This window comes from Eulemur rufifrons, chromosome 15, assembly GCF_041146395.1.
Source record: "Eulemur rufifrons isolate Redbay chromosome 15, OSU_ERuf_1, whole genome shotgun sequence".
NCBI classification, from domain to species: Eukaryota; Metazoa; Chordata; class Mammalia; order Primates; family Lemuridae; genus Eulemur; species Eulemur rufifrons.
In genome coordinates, this window is record NC_090997.1 from 60664059 (window position 1) to 60683647 (window position 19589).

The 19589-nt window shown below is 39.6% G+C and overlaps 1 protein-coding gene across 1 annotated transcript in view; it reads right to left on the reverse strand.

Moving 5' to 3' along the window:
- The window catches only part of RTN4IP1 (reticulon 4 interacting protein 1), a 69953-nt gene that overhangs the window by 24330 nt on the left and 26034 nt on the right, over nt 1-19589 (reverse strand). The window contains exons 6-8 of the mRNA XM_069489238.1: nt 8948-9084; nt 4428-4611; nt 887-979 (exon numbers count right to left, since the gene is read on the reverse strand). Of these exons, the coding sequence (XP_069345339.1) occupies nt 887-979; nt 4428-4611; nt 8948-9084 (414 nt within the window). The remainder of the gene's footprint in view (nt 1-886; nt 980-4427; nt 4612-8947; nt 9085-19589) is intronic.

A 19589-nucleotide genomic window follows, 5' to 3' on the forward strand; every position in this document is an offset into this window, starting at 1 on the left:
TCTCAACAAAATCACATACATCAGCACCAGAATATGAGTTCACCTTCTGGATTATTCCTCCAGAGATGGGATGGCAGGGTGGTTAAGACCATGTAAGAACACAAATAAGCAGGTGGTAACTGAGGGACCTTTCAACCCCCAGGAACCTTGAAAGGTCTTTTGACACCCCCAAAAAAGGATGAGCAGATGATAAGCAACAGTCCCCTCCTGTGAGACAGACAGCAGCAATCAGAGGATACCAACCAGTTGTCTCCACCCAGATCTCCATCGGTCCTCACCCACACCCTGGCCAATGAGCTCCTCGGACGTACATTTGCCCTCAATTTTATTAGGCAAATGATAAAATCAGGAGACCTGGGGACCTGGCTTCTCATCCAGCCATGCTGAGATTTAGATTCCACAGTGTTTGTTCCCTTGCTCACGTGGAAACCTGCTGACCTCCAGAGCAGCCTCGCCCTCAGACTACAGAAGCTCCAGGGCAGTTGTACTGTAAACTCGCAGTGTGTTCTCACCTCTGCAGAGATTGCCTTCATGGTGCCATCTGCTCAGAACCATTTCCAAAATATCAGCAGCCCAGAGCAGATCCCAGCTCTGCCACATCTAACCACGTGTCTTTGGGAAAATCACATAACCTGCCTGGGCCTGCCTCTTCATCTATTAAACCAAGGGGGTTGGACTAGATGGGGTAAGTTCTTTTTCAGATGTAGCAGTCTATGTCTATGATTCCCGTGGAGATAAAAACCAAAGATACGGCACTTAAACTTGGCCACGTAAGGCAACATATATACTGGCCAAGCCTACCTTTGGAGAGGTCCCATTGACTAGCCTTGGTGGGCAGGTCTACAAGAGGTGCTAGAGCAATACAAAGGTTTCCAGATGCACATACCTTTCCCGCATCCACCAGTTCTGCAATTTCATCTAGACATGGACCACTGGCCATGAAAAAGGCCCAGCGATAATGGACTCCTTGCCAGAAATGCTAAAAAGAAGAAAACAAAACGTGTCAAATATGAAAAAGGTTTAAGGGTGACTAGATGCAGATTTAGGGAAAAGCACTGTCTGGGTAACTAAGACAGACAAACCGATTTCCCATTTCATGCTGACACAGTGAGTTGTATGCCCGGCATCTCAGCACAATGACTGGGAGTAGATGCTCCATAAATGATTTAATAAATAAATAAATGAACCACATATATCCATGTCAACTCAGGCTGCTTCTCCAAGCTGTGACTGACAAGAAGGTAAGCACAGGAAAGCTTTCCTTAAAATGATAGTCTAAACGGTCTTACACACTGGATTTCTTCCCTAGGCGGAATCAGGGCTGAGACCTCTACGCTTTCCCTACTAGGGTTTGAAAACAACTCAGAGGCACCAGAAAAGAGATTTTTACCAAATCCAAGAATGTTTTGGGGACAATAGGCATCAAAATATTATCTTAGACAAGGAACAAAATCACAAAATTTTTTTCTGCCTCTGACAGGAATAGGCAGCTTTAAAGGCAAAACAAACTGTAAAGTTCCTCATGTATCATGGCTGGATCTTTCTCTACAGTTACAGCAAATACCAAGCCATCCAATCTGTTATAGAACAAAACTTCTCCAAAGGAAGATGAGTAAGACTCATACACCAAGAGGGTTCCTGAGCACTCTGCCGCCATACCACTTGTAACTGTTACTCTTTATGTCAAGGTAAGGCGGGCCACTATCGAAACAACAAATGAGCTGAGGTTCTCCATGACACCTCAATGACCTGCCCGACCAACTTCATCAGATGGGAGCTACCCAAGGTACTCCAGGGCCAGCCAGTACCATCGGACTACCCTCCCCACACCTACCCACAGCCACTGGGTGAGCTTAGACTTCTTTTCCACTGAGCTCACCCTCGGCCTCACAATCCCTCAGCATGAGGCTGGCAAGTGTAATGGAACCCCCCAGCCACCTTAGCTCAGGCACTCACTAGTTACGTTATTTCAATCAAGCTATCTTTTTCAGCCCATCTCCTGGCCTGCAGAATGGTGGTACCACCACCTAGCTTACAGGGTTGTTGGAAGGATTAAAGGAGAATGTATATAAAATACCTGATGCATAAAAAGTGTTCAGTAAATATCTGTCCAGTGCTGAAAGTAAAGCTTATAGAAGAAAGACTGGGACAATACCAAATCAGAGTTTAAGAATGTAGAAAGAAAAAACAAACTAAGCTGTTGCCTAGGCAAAGATCATCACTAACCCAGAAAAACTGTGAGCTAAAGGAGTCACCATTAGACTGTAAACAGTCTAGCTTATTCTAGAATAGGTGTGATGAGATATTGACTCCCCTCAGCCCTCAGAACCTCGGCTGGCAGAAGTCTCCAGATACAGCAACCTAAATGTGCTGTTCAAATACTACCAATTTCTATGTGTGTAATAACATGAAAGAGGTTAGGATGCACTGGTCTAGGCAACTAACTTAAAAAAAAAAAAGAATAAAAGCTGTTTGCAGGCTTGTGTAGCTAGATACCAGAAGCACTGAGAATTCCCCAAGTTCACTGCAGACCCAATTAATGACAGTCAGAGAAGACCTGTTCAAATACTTCTCCCTAAGGTCTGGCTTCATAGACTACAATCGAAACGTTCTGGTGATTGTTTAGGGTATTACAGAATGGTCTCCACCACCACATCTATAATTCTTTAAAGCATGTTGCTCTGTAAAGTGACACTCTTGGTCTGCAATAGCAGAATTTTTATATTCTGCTCCAAGGGGTCTGTGTATTTTTTCCCCTGACCACTGTAGGAGAGAAAGTAAACGAAAGCAGGCAGGAGAGTCGGAAGCATGCCAATGAGGCTTTAACGTGCGCACTCACAGAAAGGCATCAGAAACTACTTAAGGTTTTCACATGAGATTTCCACTATCATCTTTCAAGTAAGGGGAAAAGAGACAATGCAGAGAGCTGTGACTGTTTCACTCTCAGAGGACAACTCTGAAGGTTAACTTGTAAGAGGTCTCACTGAAGTACAAATTGTGAGATCTTATAGAAAACTTAAACTTGTATTTTAAAGCACTGGAATGTCTGCGTTTTGTGAAGAGAGAAAGAAGAGACAAAGGACAGATAAGGTCCCTTTGCCCACCACAGAGTGCCCTGTGGACACTGTTTCTGGCTGCCGACTGAATCAAATGCAAATAAAAGCACCAGAGAGCAGGGCTTGGTTTGTCCGTCTCTATGATCCACATACATTTCGTAAGAATTGAGTTGTGATCTCCTCCGTCATAGCTCTTCATTGCAACTTCCATGTATTTAGTTGGTACACAGAATTCAACAGACCAAAGTCCTAAATTTCACTCCCCAAAAGGTCCCAAATTAATTTCTAGAATAAAGACACTAAAGATAATTACCAAGTCAATCATCTCACAAACATGGGTCAGTGTTGGCTGGATCAACACAATGACTCACAGCCTTTTTAACCACTGAGGAACTTTCTACTGCCTTTTTCTTGAGTTTGAAGTATTCTGTCTAATTAAAAAAAAAAAGAATTTATCTTTTTTTTACTATTATATGGCATTTCATACTAATTTAGATTTTAAACCAATATTCTATAATTACTAACAGTTTATAACATGAAATTTTACAAGCCTCTATCCCCACGGTGATGACAACACGCTAGCATGTTAAGTAGAGAGCAGACTCTCGAGCTCTGCTATTAGGCCTATAACCAGGGCTGGTTTGTGCTAGTCTCCAAAGCCCACCGCTCACCATATGTGTTCAATTTAGGTGAGATGGCTCCATATGGCCCTGGTAACAGCAGCCCTGTTAACAGAGTTGGGCTGACTAACCAAGTCCCAGAAGGTCCCATGATGCCATCAATAGCTAGAGTTTCAAACTCACATGGGATATGGATGCAGTGTTAGGACAAGTTGATACAATTCCAACAAAGGCATGATGCTCTACTAGCCTTATGTAGCCTCACTGAGGTAAGAGTACAATTTCCTTCAGGTTTTTGAAATTCAAAAAAACGCCCACAGAACTCTGAAGGTCTAAAACCCCAGTCCAGAAGGAGGCAGATGGTGTATCAGATGCAATCAAGAGGGGTAATAATAGGTAATAATAAGAGCTAACACTTAATAAGAGCTTTTTATGTACTAGGCATTGTGCCAAGTTCTTCACATAGATTATCTCATTTAACCTTACGACAGTGCAGTAAGGTAGACGTATTATCAGTCTCATTTACAGGTGAAGACTTTGGGGCTTAGAGATGTTTAGTAAATTGCACAGGGTCACACAGCTACTAAGTAGAGGTCAGAATTTTAACCCTGTCAGTGTGACTCCAGAGTCCATGCTTGCAGCCACTGTGCTGTGCTGCCACCAAGTGAAGAGAAACCAGCTAGGTGGCAAACCAATTTCTAGCCGCATGAGGCGCCTGCTTGCTCCCTCCAACCAAGACCCTTCTTCCTACCTTTAACGTCTTAGAACCCACGGTGACTCCTGTCCGCAACATGCCGTCTGCTATGCCCAACTGGTCCATGTTCAGGAGGAAAGGAGTCACCAAAGTCACATAGGTGGCTCCTGACCATTTCTTGAGATAATTTAGAGCCCATGTTTCAGTGGATCCACCAACATTATCGAGGATAAAATCAAACCTGAAAAAGAAGAATCAAATAAAAACATCCTTGTCAGTCTTTACACTGGGCTCTGATCCTCCTTCACTCCCACTGCCAGACGGCTATGGGGTTTACCTCAGACAACACACAAACCATGCTGCACTTCACCATCTAGCAGAGGGGTGGCTGCTTTGGCAGAGGAGAAAAGACATACCCACTCACTGGATCCATGGATTTTCTCCAAGGTAAGTCAAGTATGACTAATTTTTTTTTTGTCATAAAATCATTTCATTTTCTAGGCATGGCAATGGTGGCTCACGCCTGAGGCTGAGGCAGGAGGATCGCTTGAGGTCAGGAGTTCAAGACCAGTCTGAGCAAGTGGGAGAGCCCATCTCTACTAAAAACAGAAAAATTAGCTGGGCATGGTGGTGTGCACCTGTAGTCCCAGCTACTTGGGAGGCTGAGGCAGGAGGACCAATCACTTAAGCCCAGGAGTTTAAGGTTGCAGTGAGCTATGATGATGCCACTGCACTCTAGCCAGGGCAACAGAGCAAGACTGTCTCAAAAAAAATCATTGCATTTTCTAATACTTTAAGGATGACTTAAAAGTAAGTGGTTCTAGGCCGGGCGCGGTGGCTCACGCCTGTAATCCTAGCTCTCTGGGAGGCCGAGGTGGGCGGATCGTTTGAGCTCAGGAGTTCGAGACCAGCCTGAGCAAGAGCGAGACCCCATCTCTACTAAAAATAGAAAGAAATTATATGGACAGCTAAAAATATATACAGAAAAAATTAGCCGGGCATGGTGGTGCATGCCTGTAGTCCCAGCTACTCGGGAGGCTGAGACAGGAGGATCGCTTGAGCCCAGGAGTTTGAGGTTGCTGTGAGCTAGGCTGACGCCACGGCACTCACTGTAGCCTGGGCAACAGAGTGAGACTCTGTCTCAAAAAAAAAAAAAAAAAAAAAAAAAGTAAGTGGTTCTGAACAGAAGCTGATTTTGGCTCCCTACAATGCATAGAATAACCCCTCAAAACAAAAAAATTATCCAGCCCAAAATGTCAATAGTTGAGAAAATAAGGTTGCCAAGGTTGAGAAGCCCTGACTTAAGCTTTGTCGAAAACTGGAAAGCTATTATTCAAGGCAAAGTATTCTTTAGTGTACACGAGTACTTGAAAGAAAAGTATATACAGCTTTCAACCAGAAGAATAATTTTCTTTTATTCCCTCCACAGTCAGAAATGCTTGTAGAAGCATCCTCTTCACCTTCTGGAATTTTCTCCTCTTTGGTTTCACATACAGCATCTGGACAATGCATAAAGAGAAATCAACAGCCTGTTCTAACATGCCAAAAAAAAAAAAAAAAATCAGTCATCCTGTAATCCACAGGAACTGACAGATAATTCAACTCCTCAAATCTAATCTAAAACTGCTATAATCACTATATTCTACTTAAAGGGATAAAAACCCGATGAAGCTTTTAAATACTTTTGAAAACAAAGATCTATTTAGAGAATGCATGCATATAAATTAAGCAACTCAACTGATGAATTCCTCTTTGGTAAATCTTTTTTCCCTTCCAAATTCATCTGAAAGAAGTCAAACATCAAAGCTTCTAAAACCAGTTTTGGCCAACTTTGTGGATCTTGAGTCTTTTTTTTTTTTTGAGACAGTCTCACTCTGTTGCCCGGCTAGAGTGCCGTGGCGTCAGCATAGCTCACAGCAACCTCAGACTCCTGGGCTCAAGCAGTCCTCTTGCCTCAGCCTCAGGCGTGAGCCACCATTGCCATGCCTAGAAAATGAAATGATTTTATGACAAAAAAAAAATTAGTCATACTTGACTTACCTTGGAGAAAATCCATAGATCCAGTGAGTGGGTATGTCTTTTCTCCTCTGCCAAAGCAGCCACCCCTCTGCTAGATGGTGAAGTGCAGCATGGTTTGTGAGTTGTCTGAGGTAGTAGCTAGGTAGTAGCTAGGACTACAGGCATGCGCCACCTGGCCCGGCTAATTTTTTTCTACATATACTTTTAGTTATCTATATAATTTCTTTCTATTTTTAGTAGAGACGGGGTCTTGCTCTTGCTCAGGCTGGTCTTGAACTCCTGAGCTCAAACAATCCACCCGCCTCGGCCTCCCAGAGTGCTAGGATTACAGGTGTGAGCCACCACACCCGGCCTGGATCTTGAGTCTTTTATGAGACTAAACTAAAGGGCAAATAAAAATGGAAGGGTACGAAATGCAGGAGAATGACCTTACTAGATGACTACTCTTCGCATTAGAAAAGTTTCTACTTCATTCCCAAATTTTGAATAAACATATGAGGATGCTTTAAGAAAACTTAAAGGTAGCCTGGTATTACAGAACACTCACTGTTTAAAAAAGATGTCTGAAGATCCGGTTGTAGACATAGCTAGTCCCATGAATGATTAGTGGGCATGATCTTGAGCATGTGAAAACTCAAAAATCCCCCGCCCCTCATTTTCTCAACTATAACACGATTGGGTCGGACTGAAGGATTTCAAAGCCACTTCTTCATATAAAACTCTAAGATTCAAATACCTAAAAAGCTGCTATTTGGAAGGAAGGACAAATTTATTCTACGTAGATTCAGAGGTCAAACCCCAGGCAGGAGTTATAAAAGTCAATTTTAACTAAAGCTATCACCATAAAAAAAAGTAAAGGGCTGCATGTGTAAGCTAGGAAGTTCCCCCACTGGAAAAACACAAGCAAAAGGAACAAGACCTCTTGCTAGAGATGCTGAGGAGGGAAATTGCAGCACTAAGTTACGGGGCTAGACTGAGTGTCTTCCAGCCTTTTTATCTGTCAAGTTCTTCTATTCTCTGGTAACAAATTCTAGACATGTATAGAACTTAAGGTAGGTAGAGGGGAATGGGTAGGCCTTGACCTCAGTCTCATGCAGCTATTCCTAGAAGCAGCAGAAGATATGAGACCAAACTAAACTACCACTACTTAGAAGTCAGATTTCAGAGAACTGTCATGTCCCCACTTTCAAGGGGCCTAAAGAGGCTTAGACCCCAACACACAGGCAGAGTGGTAGCTGACAAGATCTCTGTAAGGAACAGCGTTACTTGTCAAACATGCCGAGCATGTTCTTGACATAGGAGCTTTATATTAGCTGTTATGTCCAGCTGGAACAACTGTTTTCCTAGATTCCCTCAATAATTAAACAAGTATTACTGAGTGCCCATTACCTGCTACTAAACTGTTTCAGGTAGAGGGATACAGCAGGGAACAACACATACACACACACACACACACACACACTCCCATTCATATGGCTCACTCACTGGAGCCTCTGCTCAAATGCTGCTTCCTCCAAGAGGGCTTCTGTAACCACCCTGTCTAGAACAGCCTCCTGCCCAATCTATCCCCTTCCACTGCATCAATTCTCTTCAGAGCACTTACCACTAAAACCTGTCAAACAAGCTCATGGAAGTGGGCATTTGTCTTGTCCACTACTCTATCTGGTGTATAGAATCCTGCCTGGCAAGAGTAGATGCTCCCAGAACAGTTAAAGGCGTAACGGTTGGCTGGCGGCTGCTGGGCGCACCGCCACACCACTGCTGGGGTGGGTGGTGCTGGATGGGAAAGGCTGGGTAGTATCCAACAGGGGCTCCCTTCTTTTCCATTTTTTTTTTTTTTTTCCCCTGAAAATACACTTCTACTCAACTGGCTCCTGAAAACTAATTTAAAAAGAGGAAAAACCTTTGAAATAGAAACAGTAAAACATCATTCCAAACACTCCTCAGTTGTACTCACAGCTTCAGCTTTATCTTGGCTGGCTGAAGATCAGATTAATAAGCCTGAGCCACAGTCAAAATCAACAGGGCCTAAGAGAATTCCTGAATCTGTTCCTGTTCAGTACAGCAGGCCAAACCACAGCCTGGCATTCAGACACACTGAGAATATCCACAGTGCTCCCGTTAACAGTATTTATACTTACGTTGCTTCTCTTAAGCCCTTACTAAGCTAAAAGACTGAAAGCGTGTTTAGTGCTAATCATGTATTTTCATCAACACTCTATAATCTTCCTGTGGTGCCAAGATGCCACAGAAGGGAATACACTTCCAATTTTGTCTTCAGACTTCTTACAAACCAGCCATAAAAGTTAACTTAAAAATTAGCAAAAGACCATGTAAGCAAAATAACTTCCTCAGTACATACCACATTATGTTACTGTGTTGTATTAACATCTGGCATTAAAACAGAAATCAACCGAAATAAGTAATTTCTAATGACATGGAATGTTTTCATAGATTCCAACATGACTGTAGGGCCACCAAACCATGTCAGACCTGCATTGTCAACTGTCCTCGCTCCTACCTTCCCGATGTGAACACTGTTCTATTCTAATACATACGGTTTTAAGGATTTCAGCTGCTCTTCCACATTTCCAGCTTTGTAATCAATGACATCATCTGCCCCAAGCTTCCTTACAAGTTCACTGGCATCTTGAGAGCAAATTGCTGTCACATGAGCATCCCACGCTTTCATTACCTGCCAAAAAAAAAAAGAAAAAAACGGGAAAAAGTAGAAAAACTGCATTAAAAAAGCACCATGTGTACATATATCAGACTAATCTCTAGAGAACTTTAAGCAACTCATCTTAACAAGAACTATAGGAAGCCATCTATCAGAGACTAGTAAAAATGATTAAATTTTTGGTCACTAAGAAAATCCTGAGAAATAGACCTCATTTCCCCTAGATGAGACAGCAGTCACTTTGTTGTCATGCACTTACAACCAATCCACTCAGAAGGGTTCAGTGCCTCACCAGTATCAGAAAAGCCCCAAATTTAGCACTTTCACAGATGACAAAGGTAAATGCTCCCCCTCCCCAAAATCACATGTCCTCAGAAAATGACTATTTCAAATGTGTCCAGAACATAAAAATGCAACATCTCTTCATTTGCATCTCTAATAAGTGTTAACACTGTTTTAAGTCAGACAGCATTTCAAAGTAATCAGCCAGTAAGTACTAGGTATTAATAATGTATGAAAAGTCGCTCTTATAAAGGGGAATAAAATATGGTCATTTTATTTTTAAAACATAGATCATCAGTTCCTCTCCCTTCAAGTAAGAAGACCTAAATAAATGGTCCCAGGTTTTAAAATGCAGATGTCCTTACATTTTAAAATTATAAGAAAGAACTGGATTTAAACAAAGAGGAGAGCTAAATTCTAATGTTATTCAGGATTAAGCATCCAGAAAACATTCTACTCCAAAGCTGCTATAATTCTTTTCTATAATACCAATTTCATAGAATTAGAAGAAGACTATTTTCAGCCTAATTTAAGAATAGCTACTTGAAGCTCACTAACAAATTTTTGTACTGATACTTATAGAGCATAACAGATCAGCTGTTTTCTCAATCCAGTCCTGAGTAGCAATTTCTTGAGCTTCCTTAGTGTAAGTTCATAAGGGATCTGTGTGTGTTTTGTTCACTGTTGAATACCCACTCCATGGCACACAAAGGTCCTAAATAAATTTCTGTTAAATACAAAAAGTAAAGGGTTTTAAACTCATTCATAATATTACCTAGTTTCTCACTTTAAAAAAGCAATGTTTGATGAGCGCGATGTGCACCGTCTAGGGAATGGACACACTTGAAGCTCACATTTGGGGGGATGGGGAGGCATGGGCAATATATATAACCTGAACTTTTGTACCCCCATAATGAGCTGGGGGGGAAAAAAAAAAAGCAATGTTGACCAAGAATTTATATACCTTGGAAATCTAGGGGAATTAAAATATTTAGGAGTGATATCATATATAATTTATTGGTTAGAGGCTGCAGAGATACTTGAATATAATGACACGTTGCTTTTCACAGCAAGTCCCAAATCAAATATGTGATTAATCTGCAGTCAAATGCTCTACCCCTGAGCTAATAGGAAGACACCACATCATGTAGTTATCAGACTGACCAAAATATCCACTAAAGAGGCCCTTCGTCGAGCTGTAAGGAGAAAGAAACAAGTAACATACAAAGGAAAGTCCATCCGAATCATGCCAGATTTCTCAACTGAAACCTTACAAGCAAGAAGAGACTGGGGCCCCATTCTCACTCTTCTGAAACAGAATAATGCCCAGCCTAGAATCCTGTACCCAGCTAAGCTCAGTTTTATATATGAAAGTGAAATTAAGACATTCTCAGATAAACAAAAACTCAGAGAATTCACCAAGACCAGACCAGCTCTCCAAGAAGTACTCAAAACAGAGTTACACATGGTCCAGCACAAGAAGGACCCTCGAATGTAACACTAATCAAGAGATAAATATAAAAACCCAGTTATCATAATGGCTCAAGAGAGAAAACAGATCAATGAAATTCAACCCAACATGAGGAACAGCAATCTGTCTCACTTATCAGTTCTCTCATTAAATGTGAATGGATTGAATTCCCCACTCAAGAGACATAGACTGGCCCAATGGATAAAAAAATACATAAGCCAAGTATCTGCTGTCTTCAGGAAACTCATCTAACCTGTAAGGATGCATTTAGACTGAAAATAAAAGGGTGGAAATCAATATTCCAAGCAAATGGAACCCAAAAGAAAGCTGGCGTGGCGGTTCTAATCTCCGATAACGTAGTTTTTAAATCAACAAAAGTAAAGAAAGACAAAGATGGTTACTATATACTGGTGAAGGGTACAATTCAACAAGAAGACATAACTATACTTAATATATATGCACCCAACCTAGGTGCACCCAGACTCATAAAGCAAACCCTACTTGATCTGAACCAAATGATAGATAAAAACACTTTAGTAGCCGGAGATTTTAACACGCCGCTGACAGTTCAGGACAGATCCTCCAAACAAAAAATAAACAAAGAAATATTGGACTTAAATAGAATGCTAGAACAAATGGGCCTGACTGACATCTACAGGACATTCTACCCCAAAACCACTAAATATACTTTCTTCTCATCAGCTCATGGGACATTCTCCAAGATTGACCATATCTTAGGACATAAAGCATGTCTTAAAAACTTTAAAAATATAGAAATTATACTATGCATCTTCTCAGATCACAGTGGAATAAAAGTAACAATGAACCCTAACAGAAATCCTCATTTCTACTCAAAGTCATGGAAGCTAAATAACCTTCTCCTGAACAATCATTTTATAAATGAAGAAATCAAGTTGGAAATCAAAAGATTCTTTGAATTAAACGACAAAGGAGATACAACATATCAAAATCTGTGGGACACAGCTAAAGCAGTCCTGAGAGGAAAATTTATTTCCATAAATGCCTATACCAAAAAGACAGAAAACTTACAAACAGACAATCTAATGAATAGACTCAAAGAGCTGGAGAAGGAAGAACAGACCGACCCCAAACCCAACAGAAGGAGAGAAATTATTAAGATTAAATCAGAACTAAATGAAAAGGACAACAATCAAACCATAAGGGAGATTAATAAAACCAAAAGTTGGTTCTTTGAAAAAATAAACAAAATTGACACACCTCTGGCTAGACTAACCAACAGCAGAAAAGAATCTCTTATAACCTCCATCAGGAACACGAAAAGAGTAATCACGACTGATGCCACAGAGATACATGATATCATCTATGAATTCTACAAAAATCTTTATGCATACAAATTAGAAAACCTGGAGGAAATGGAAAAATTCTTAGAAACACACAGCCTTCCCAGGCTCAACCAGGAAGAAATAGAATTCCTGAATAGACCGATATCTAGATCTGAAATCGAAACAGCAATAAAAAACCTTCCCAAAAAGAAAAGCCCTGGACCAGATGGGTTCACACCTGAATTCTACCATACCTACAAAGAAGAACTGGTGCCCATCCTACATAAACTATTCTCCAATATAGAGAAGGATGGGATTCTCCCCAACACTTTTTACCAAGCCAACATAATCCTGATACCAAAACCAGGAAAGGATGCAACTAAAACAGAGAACTATAGACCAATTTCTCTTATGAATATAGATGCAAAAATTCTCAATAAAATTCTAGCAAATCGAATCCAAGTGCTTATCAAAAAAATAATCCATCACGACCAAGTAGGCTTCATCCCAGAGATGCAGGGATGGTTTAACATACGCAAATCTATAAATGTAATTCATCACATAAATAGAAGCAAAAATAAAGATCATATGATCTTCTCAATAGATGCAGAAAAAGCATTTGACAAAATTCAACACCCTTTTATGATAAGAACACTCAATAAAATAGGCACAGACGGGGCCTATCTAAAAATGATACAAGCCATATACGACAAACCCACAGCCAACATCATACTGAATGGGGAAAAACTGAAAGTATTCCCACTTCGAACTGGAACCAGACAAGGCTGCCCACTGTCCCCATTACTTTTCAACATAGTATTGGAAGTCCTTGCAAGAGCTATCAGGCAAGAGAGCAGAATCAAGGGAGTCCAAATAGGGACAGAAGAGATCAAACTCTCACTCTTTGCTGATGATAGGATGTTATATCTAGAAAACCCCAAGGTTTCAACCAAGAGACTCCTGGAATTGATCAATGAATTCAGTAAAGTCTCAGGATACAAAATCAATACACACAAATCAGAGGCATTCATATACGCCAATAACAGTCAAATGGAGAACCATATTAAGGACTCAATACCCTTCAAAATAGCAACAAAGAAAATAAAATACCTAGGAATATATTTAACTAAGGAGGTAAAGGACCTCTATAGGGAGAACTATGAAACACTGAGGAAGGAAATCGCAGAACATGTAAATAGGTGGAAAACCATACCATGCTCATGGATCGGTAGAATCAACATTGTTAAAAGGTCTATACTGCCCAAAGTTATCTACAGATTCAATGCAATCCCTACTAAATTACCAACATCTTTTTTCACAGACATAGAAAAAATAATTTTACGCTTTGTATGGAACCAGAGAAGACCCCATTTAGCAAAAGCAATCTTTTTTTTTTTTTTTGACTTAACAGAAATTTATTTTCTCACAGTTCGGGAAGCTGGAATTCTGAGATCCAAGAGTCAGATGACTTGGTCCCTACTAAGGGTTCTCCTTGGTATTCCATTGGTGGTCTTTTCACTGTGTCTTCACATGGCCACCTCTCTGTGCACAGATGCATCTGATGTCCCCACATGTGTACAAATTTCCTTTTAAAAGATACCAGTCAGGTTGGATTAATGCCAACCTTAAAGACCTTAATTTAATCACCTCTTTAAAGACCTCATTTCCAACTACAGTAACATTCTGAGGTGCCGAGGGTTAGTACTTCAACATATGAATTTTGGGGGAACACAATTCAAGCAAAAGCAATCTTAAACAACAAAAACAAAATGGGAGGTATTAATTTGCCAGACTTCAAACTATACTACAAGGCTGTGGTTCTTAAAACAGCCTGGTACTGGCACAAGTGCAGGGACACAGACCAGTGGAACACAACAGAAAATCCAAATATAAAACCATCCTCATATGGCCATCTAATCTTGGACAAAGCAGACAAAAACACACTCTGGGGAAAAGATTCCTTATTTAATAAATGGTGCTGGGAAAACTGGATATCCACATGTAGAAGACTAAAACAGGACACACAGCTCTCACCTCTCACAAAAATCAAATCACGGTGGTTAACAGACTTAAACCTTAGGTCAGAAACTATTAGAATTCTAGGAGAAAATGTAGGAAAGACTCTTACAGACATTGGCCTAGGCAAAGAATTTATGAAGAAGACCCCTAAGGCAATCACAGCAGCAACAAAAATAAATGAATGGGACATGATTAAATTAAAAAGCTTCTGCACAGCCAAAGAAACAGTCACGAGAGTAAACAGACAACCTACAGAATGGGAAAAAATTTTCGCATACCACACATCAGATAAAGGACTGATAACAAGAATCTATTTAGAACTCAGGAAAATCAGTAAGAAAAAAATCGAACAACCCTATCAAAAAGTGGGCAAAGGACATGAATAGAAATTTTTCAAAAGAAGATATAAAAATGGCTAACAAACATATGAAAAAGTGTTCAACATCTCTAATCATCAGGGAAATGCAAATCAAAACCACAATGAGATATCACTTAACTCCAGTGAGAATGGCCTTTATCAAAAAGTCCCAAAACTATACATGTTGGCGTGGGTGTGGAGAGATAGGTACACTCATACACTGCTGGTGGGACTGTAAACTAGTGCAGCCCCTGTGGAAAGCAATGTGGAGATACCTTAAACAGATTCAAGTAGACCTACCATTTGATCCAACAATCCCATTATTGGGCATCTACCCAGAAGAACAAAAGTCATTCTATAAAAAAGACACCTGCACCCGAATGTTCATAGCAGCACAATTCACAATCGCAAAGATGTGGAAACAACCCAAATGCCCATCAATTCATGAATGGATTAGCAAAATGTGGTATATGTATACCATGGAATATTACTCAGCTATTAGAAATAATGGCGATATGGCATCTCTTTGGTTCTCCTGGAGAGAGCTGGAACCCATTCTATTAAGTGAAGTATCCCAAGAATGGAAAAATAAGCACCACATGTACTCACCAGCAAACTGGTTTCCCTGAGTGCACATTTGGGAATAACACCAATTGGGTATTGGACAGAGGTCGGGGCTAGGTGGAAGGGATGGGTGTATACCCACTTGATGAGTGCGATGCACACTGCCTGGGGAATGGACACGCTTGAAGTTCTGACTGGGGGGGATGGGGCGGGGGGGAGGGGAGGGGTGCACACCTACATGATGAGTGTGATGTGCACTGTCTAGGGAATGGACAAAATTGAAGCTCAGACTCAGGGGGATGGGGAGGCATGGGCAATGTATATAGCCTGATCTTTTGTACCCCCATAATGAGCTGAAAAACAAACAAAAAAAAACCCAAAAAACAAAAAAATATGTGATTAATATAAACCAAGATGAATAGCTAACTGTGACCATCCTTTCTCCAATATCTATATTAAAAAAACTGTTGAGGAAAAGGAAATTATGTTCTAAGCACCTACATTTAATATACGTTTTTCTTTAAACAGTATTGAATCCTCAGGAAGAGAGTGTCACATGTTGAAAGGTTTTTTTTGTTTGTTTGTTTTTTGTTTTTTTTTCCCCAAATTTCGGGGATTTTTTTTTCTATTTAGAACTAGCTTGTATCTTTCAACATTACTAGAAGGTTTTAAAAGTAAGCTTTATTTTTAAAAACATTTTTATGTAATATAAAGCACAACTATAGTAAACACCTATAAGGCAGAAGCCACCCAGATAAAGAAACAGAAAACCAGCAGCTACTGTAAAAGCTCTATGTGCCCCCCAAAACACAAGCCCCTTCTTCCCCCATAAGTCATTGTGACCCTGATTTTTATAGTAGCATCTGTTTGCATTTTTAAAAAGTCTTATCACCCAAATATGCATTCCCTAGACACCATAATTTAGTCTTGTGCATTTTGAAAATGTGATATCTTTTAGGTCTCTTAAATTATAGGCTCCTCTTCTATCTCTTTCCTTATAATTTATCTGTGGAAGGAGCCAGACCATTTGACCTGCAGTTTCCCACTGGAGTTTCTAATTGCATATTCAGGGGGCTGTTCCACATATTGCTCTGCCCTCTGTATTTTCTGCAACTTGGCAGATGGATCTAGAGACTGGATCAGATTCAGTTTCAATCCCTTTAGCAAAACTAAGGATAATGTATGGCAAACTAGAGGAGCCACATCATGTCTGATTCTTGCTCTTTTTATAATCTTATCATCTGTCAGTGCTTAATACCTGTATTTGTTTATTGGTAATTGCAAAATAGTGATGTTCTAATTATATTGCTTTTCATTTGGTAGTTGGAATACTTCTATAAACACCTCCCCTCATATATAATACTATTTATAATAGTGTAATAACTGGTTTACTCAGTTACACAGTACATGTGGGAAAGGCAGGACAAACGTTTGTTTCCCTTTATCAGCTTATAAGATAATAAAATCAGTTCCCTATTATCTTCCAAAAGAGACCACTTTTTAAAAATACAGCATCATGAACTCATGGATTTAAATATATTTAAAGGGCTTTAATCCACTGTAATTATCATTATTTGAAGCTCAAATTGTCACATCTTTGGGAGTGTCTTCAAGTTGGCTACTGAATCTTTTGACATCACCTGATTAGTCCTTGATAGCATCCTGGCTGTTTAATATACTCCAGGTTTATTCTTGTATATTTTGTGCTCCAGATCCAAAATCTGCTATTTCTCCAAGAAGCCCTCCATTCTTTTAGTGAGCAATTACACTTCAAGAGATAGCTTTACATACACGCATACACAAAATACCTCTTCGAGTTCATATTGACACTTCCAATTCAAATTTAAGACTACAAAGCTTTTATTTAACCTCTTTTCTGCTATATCTCCTTTCTTCCACACCTAGAATCCTGGTTTCAAAGACACATGGAATGACAGAATTAAAATATGACATAAATACCCATTTGTTCTATTATATAATACACATACAGCAGTCTCTGAATAAGAATACTCATCACTACCAGCATGCTTAATGAAAGCATTAAAATAAATTTAACATGTTCTTTCCCTATTTTCCCCCTCTTTTTAAAAAATAGTTGCACTATATTCACCTTATCAGAGTATGTGGCTGTTACACACTATACTGTCTCCTTCTAAGCTCTCCCTTAGTTTTGTTCTACAGGCAACTACACTTAACATTCTCCACCAGTGCTTAAAATGTCTGCCTTAGTCATTTTAGTTGACAGAAACTCATTCTCTGGTAGATTCCTCAGAAAGGAATCAGAACAATATTCCCCAAGTTCTTATATGTTGATAATAGTCTGTATGTGCCCTTTATACCTGAACATCAGTTTTGGTGTACCAAAAATTCTTAGCATACCCTTCCTTGAGTATCTTAAATTTGTTACTCCATTTTTTTTCTCACAAAGTGTTACTGTCAAGTCTGATGAATACCTAATTTTATCTGTCTTGTAAGCCACCACATGTTCATTTTTCTACATGCTCAAAGGATTTTTTTCTTTCTCTTTAAATGCCAGTAATTTTACTATTAATACAATTAATTTTCCTTGGCATTTTTACTAGTAAATTTTCCTTGGTGTTGCTCATTCTGGGTCTATGTTCTTAGAGATGGTTACTCAATATGTAGTTTCAAATCATTCTATTTTCAGGAAAGTAGGAGAGTGTCTTCAATTATCGTTTTAGTATCTGTTCTATTCTCTTGCTTTGATTTCCCTCTTCGGGGATTACTATTATTTATATATCAATCTTCTTTGCCTGTCTTCAATATTTGACACTTTCTCTTGAATCTGTTTTTATCTTCTTTTGTAATTAAAAATTTTTCCTGTACCCTATTTCTATTAACGCAGCATTATGTCTTGTGTTTATTTGCTATTGAGGTCCTTCTAGTTTAGTCTTCATTACTAAATGATTTTTTTCATTTATTTTTACTTTTTTCCTGAGTTTTTCCAATTCTGATTTATTTTGTTCTCTTATGTCTTATATTTTTAATTATTTTTAATGTCTTTGAACTTGTTTTGATAGAGATTACATTCTGATCTGTTTTGTGGGCATGTTTTCTGACATTTTCATTACAGATATGTTATTCTACACCTTTGTATGGGATTTAAGCTTGGTAGTTTTCTGGTACTCAATTTTTAATTTTATCGAAGTATTTTTCTTGGGAAATATAACATAAAGTACATAGAATATAAATGTACAGCTTAACAAATTATTACAAAGTAAATATTGTAACCATTACTCAAGATTAAGACTAGAATACCACCTATGCCCCTAAGCCTCACAATTAAAACTCTCTCACTCCCTTAAAAGTAATAATCACTATCAAGACTTTTACAGTAACCCTTTTCACTTTTTTATTAATTTTTTTTAGAAACAGGGTCTCATTCTGTTGCCCAGGATGGAGTGCAGTGGCGCAATCATAGCGCATTGTAACCTCTAACTCCTGGGCTCAAATGATCCTCCCACCTCACCTCCTGAGTAGCTGGGACTACAGATGCCTGCCACCACTCCCATCTAATTTTTTTTTTTTTTTTTTTTTTTTGTAGAGACAGGGTCTCACCATGTTACCCAGGCTGATCTTGAACTCCTGGGCTCAAGCAATCCTCTCACATCGGCCTCCCAAAGTGCTGGGATTATAGGCATGAGACACTGCACCTGATCCTTTATTTATTTATTTATTTATATTTTAGGAGTTTTACTTTCTAAGTAGGCATCCTTAAGCACTATTGTTTAGTTTTACCTGTTCTTGGACATCATTAAATGGAAACATGTACATGACTTCTTTCACTCAACATTCTGCTTCTGAGATTCACCCACTTCATTGTGGGGAATTATAGGTCTTTTCTCATGACAGATAATATTTCAAAATGTAAGAATATACCACAATTATTCATTTTACTGTTAATGGCCATTTGGGTATTTCCAGTTGGAGGATTTCAATAGAACAGTCCTGCTCTGAAATTCTGGCACCTATCTTCTGGTGAACATGCTTGAATACCTATATACAGAGTATAATACTAAGACTGGAATTATAGGGATGTCATGGGGCAATTTATATTCAGATTTAGTAGATGCCAAATGGTTTTCCTAAGTAGTTAGACCAATTTATACTCTAGCCAACAAGGTATGATATTTCTCTTTTCTTCTCTCCCTCTTTCTTCCATTTAATTGAATGAATTTAACTTATTCAACCCACATTTACCAACGGGAGTCTCTGGACTGGGTCCTGAGTATCTGGCAATGAATTAAACAGAAGTCAAAGTGTGCACCCCCCCAGGAGTCCTCTCCCCACTCTCCCAGTTCAGTCAGCCCCCAGCATCATGTGGGTCCTCAAAAGGTTTAAGGCAGAGCCTGGGTGGTCCATAGCACTCAAACTCTCCCTCTTGGAAAGCAATGTGGCAGAGCCTCTGGGGATACTCACCAGCCCCTATGTTGGAAAAAGGCCCTCTCCGCCCATATTGAGAGCAGCTTAACCAAGCCCCTTCCCCAGGAGCCAGCAGGTT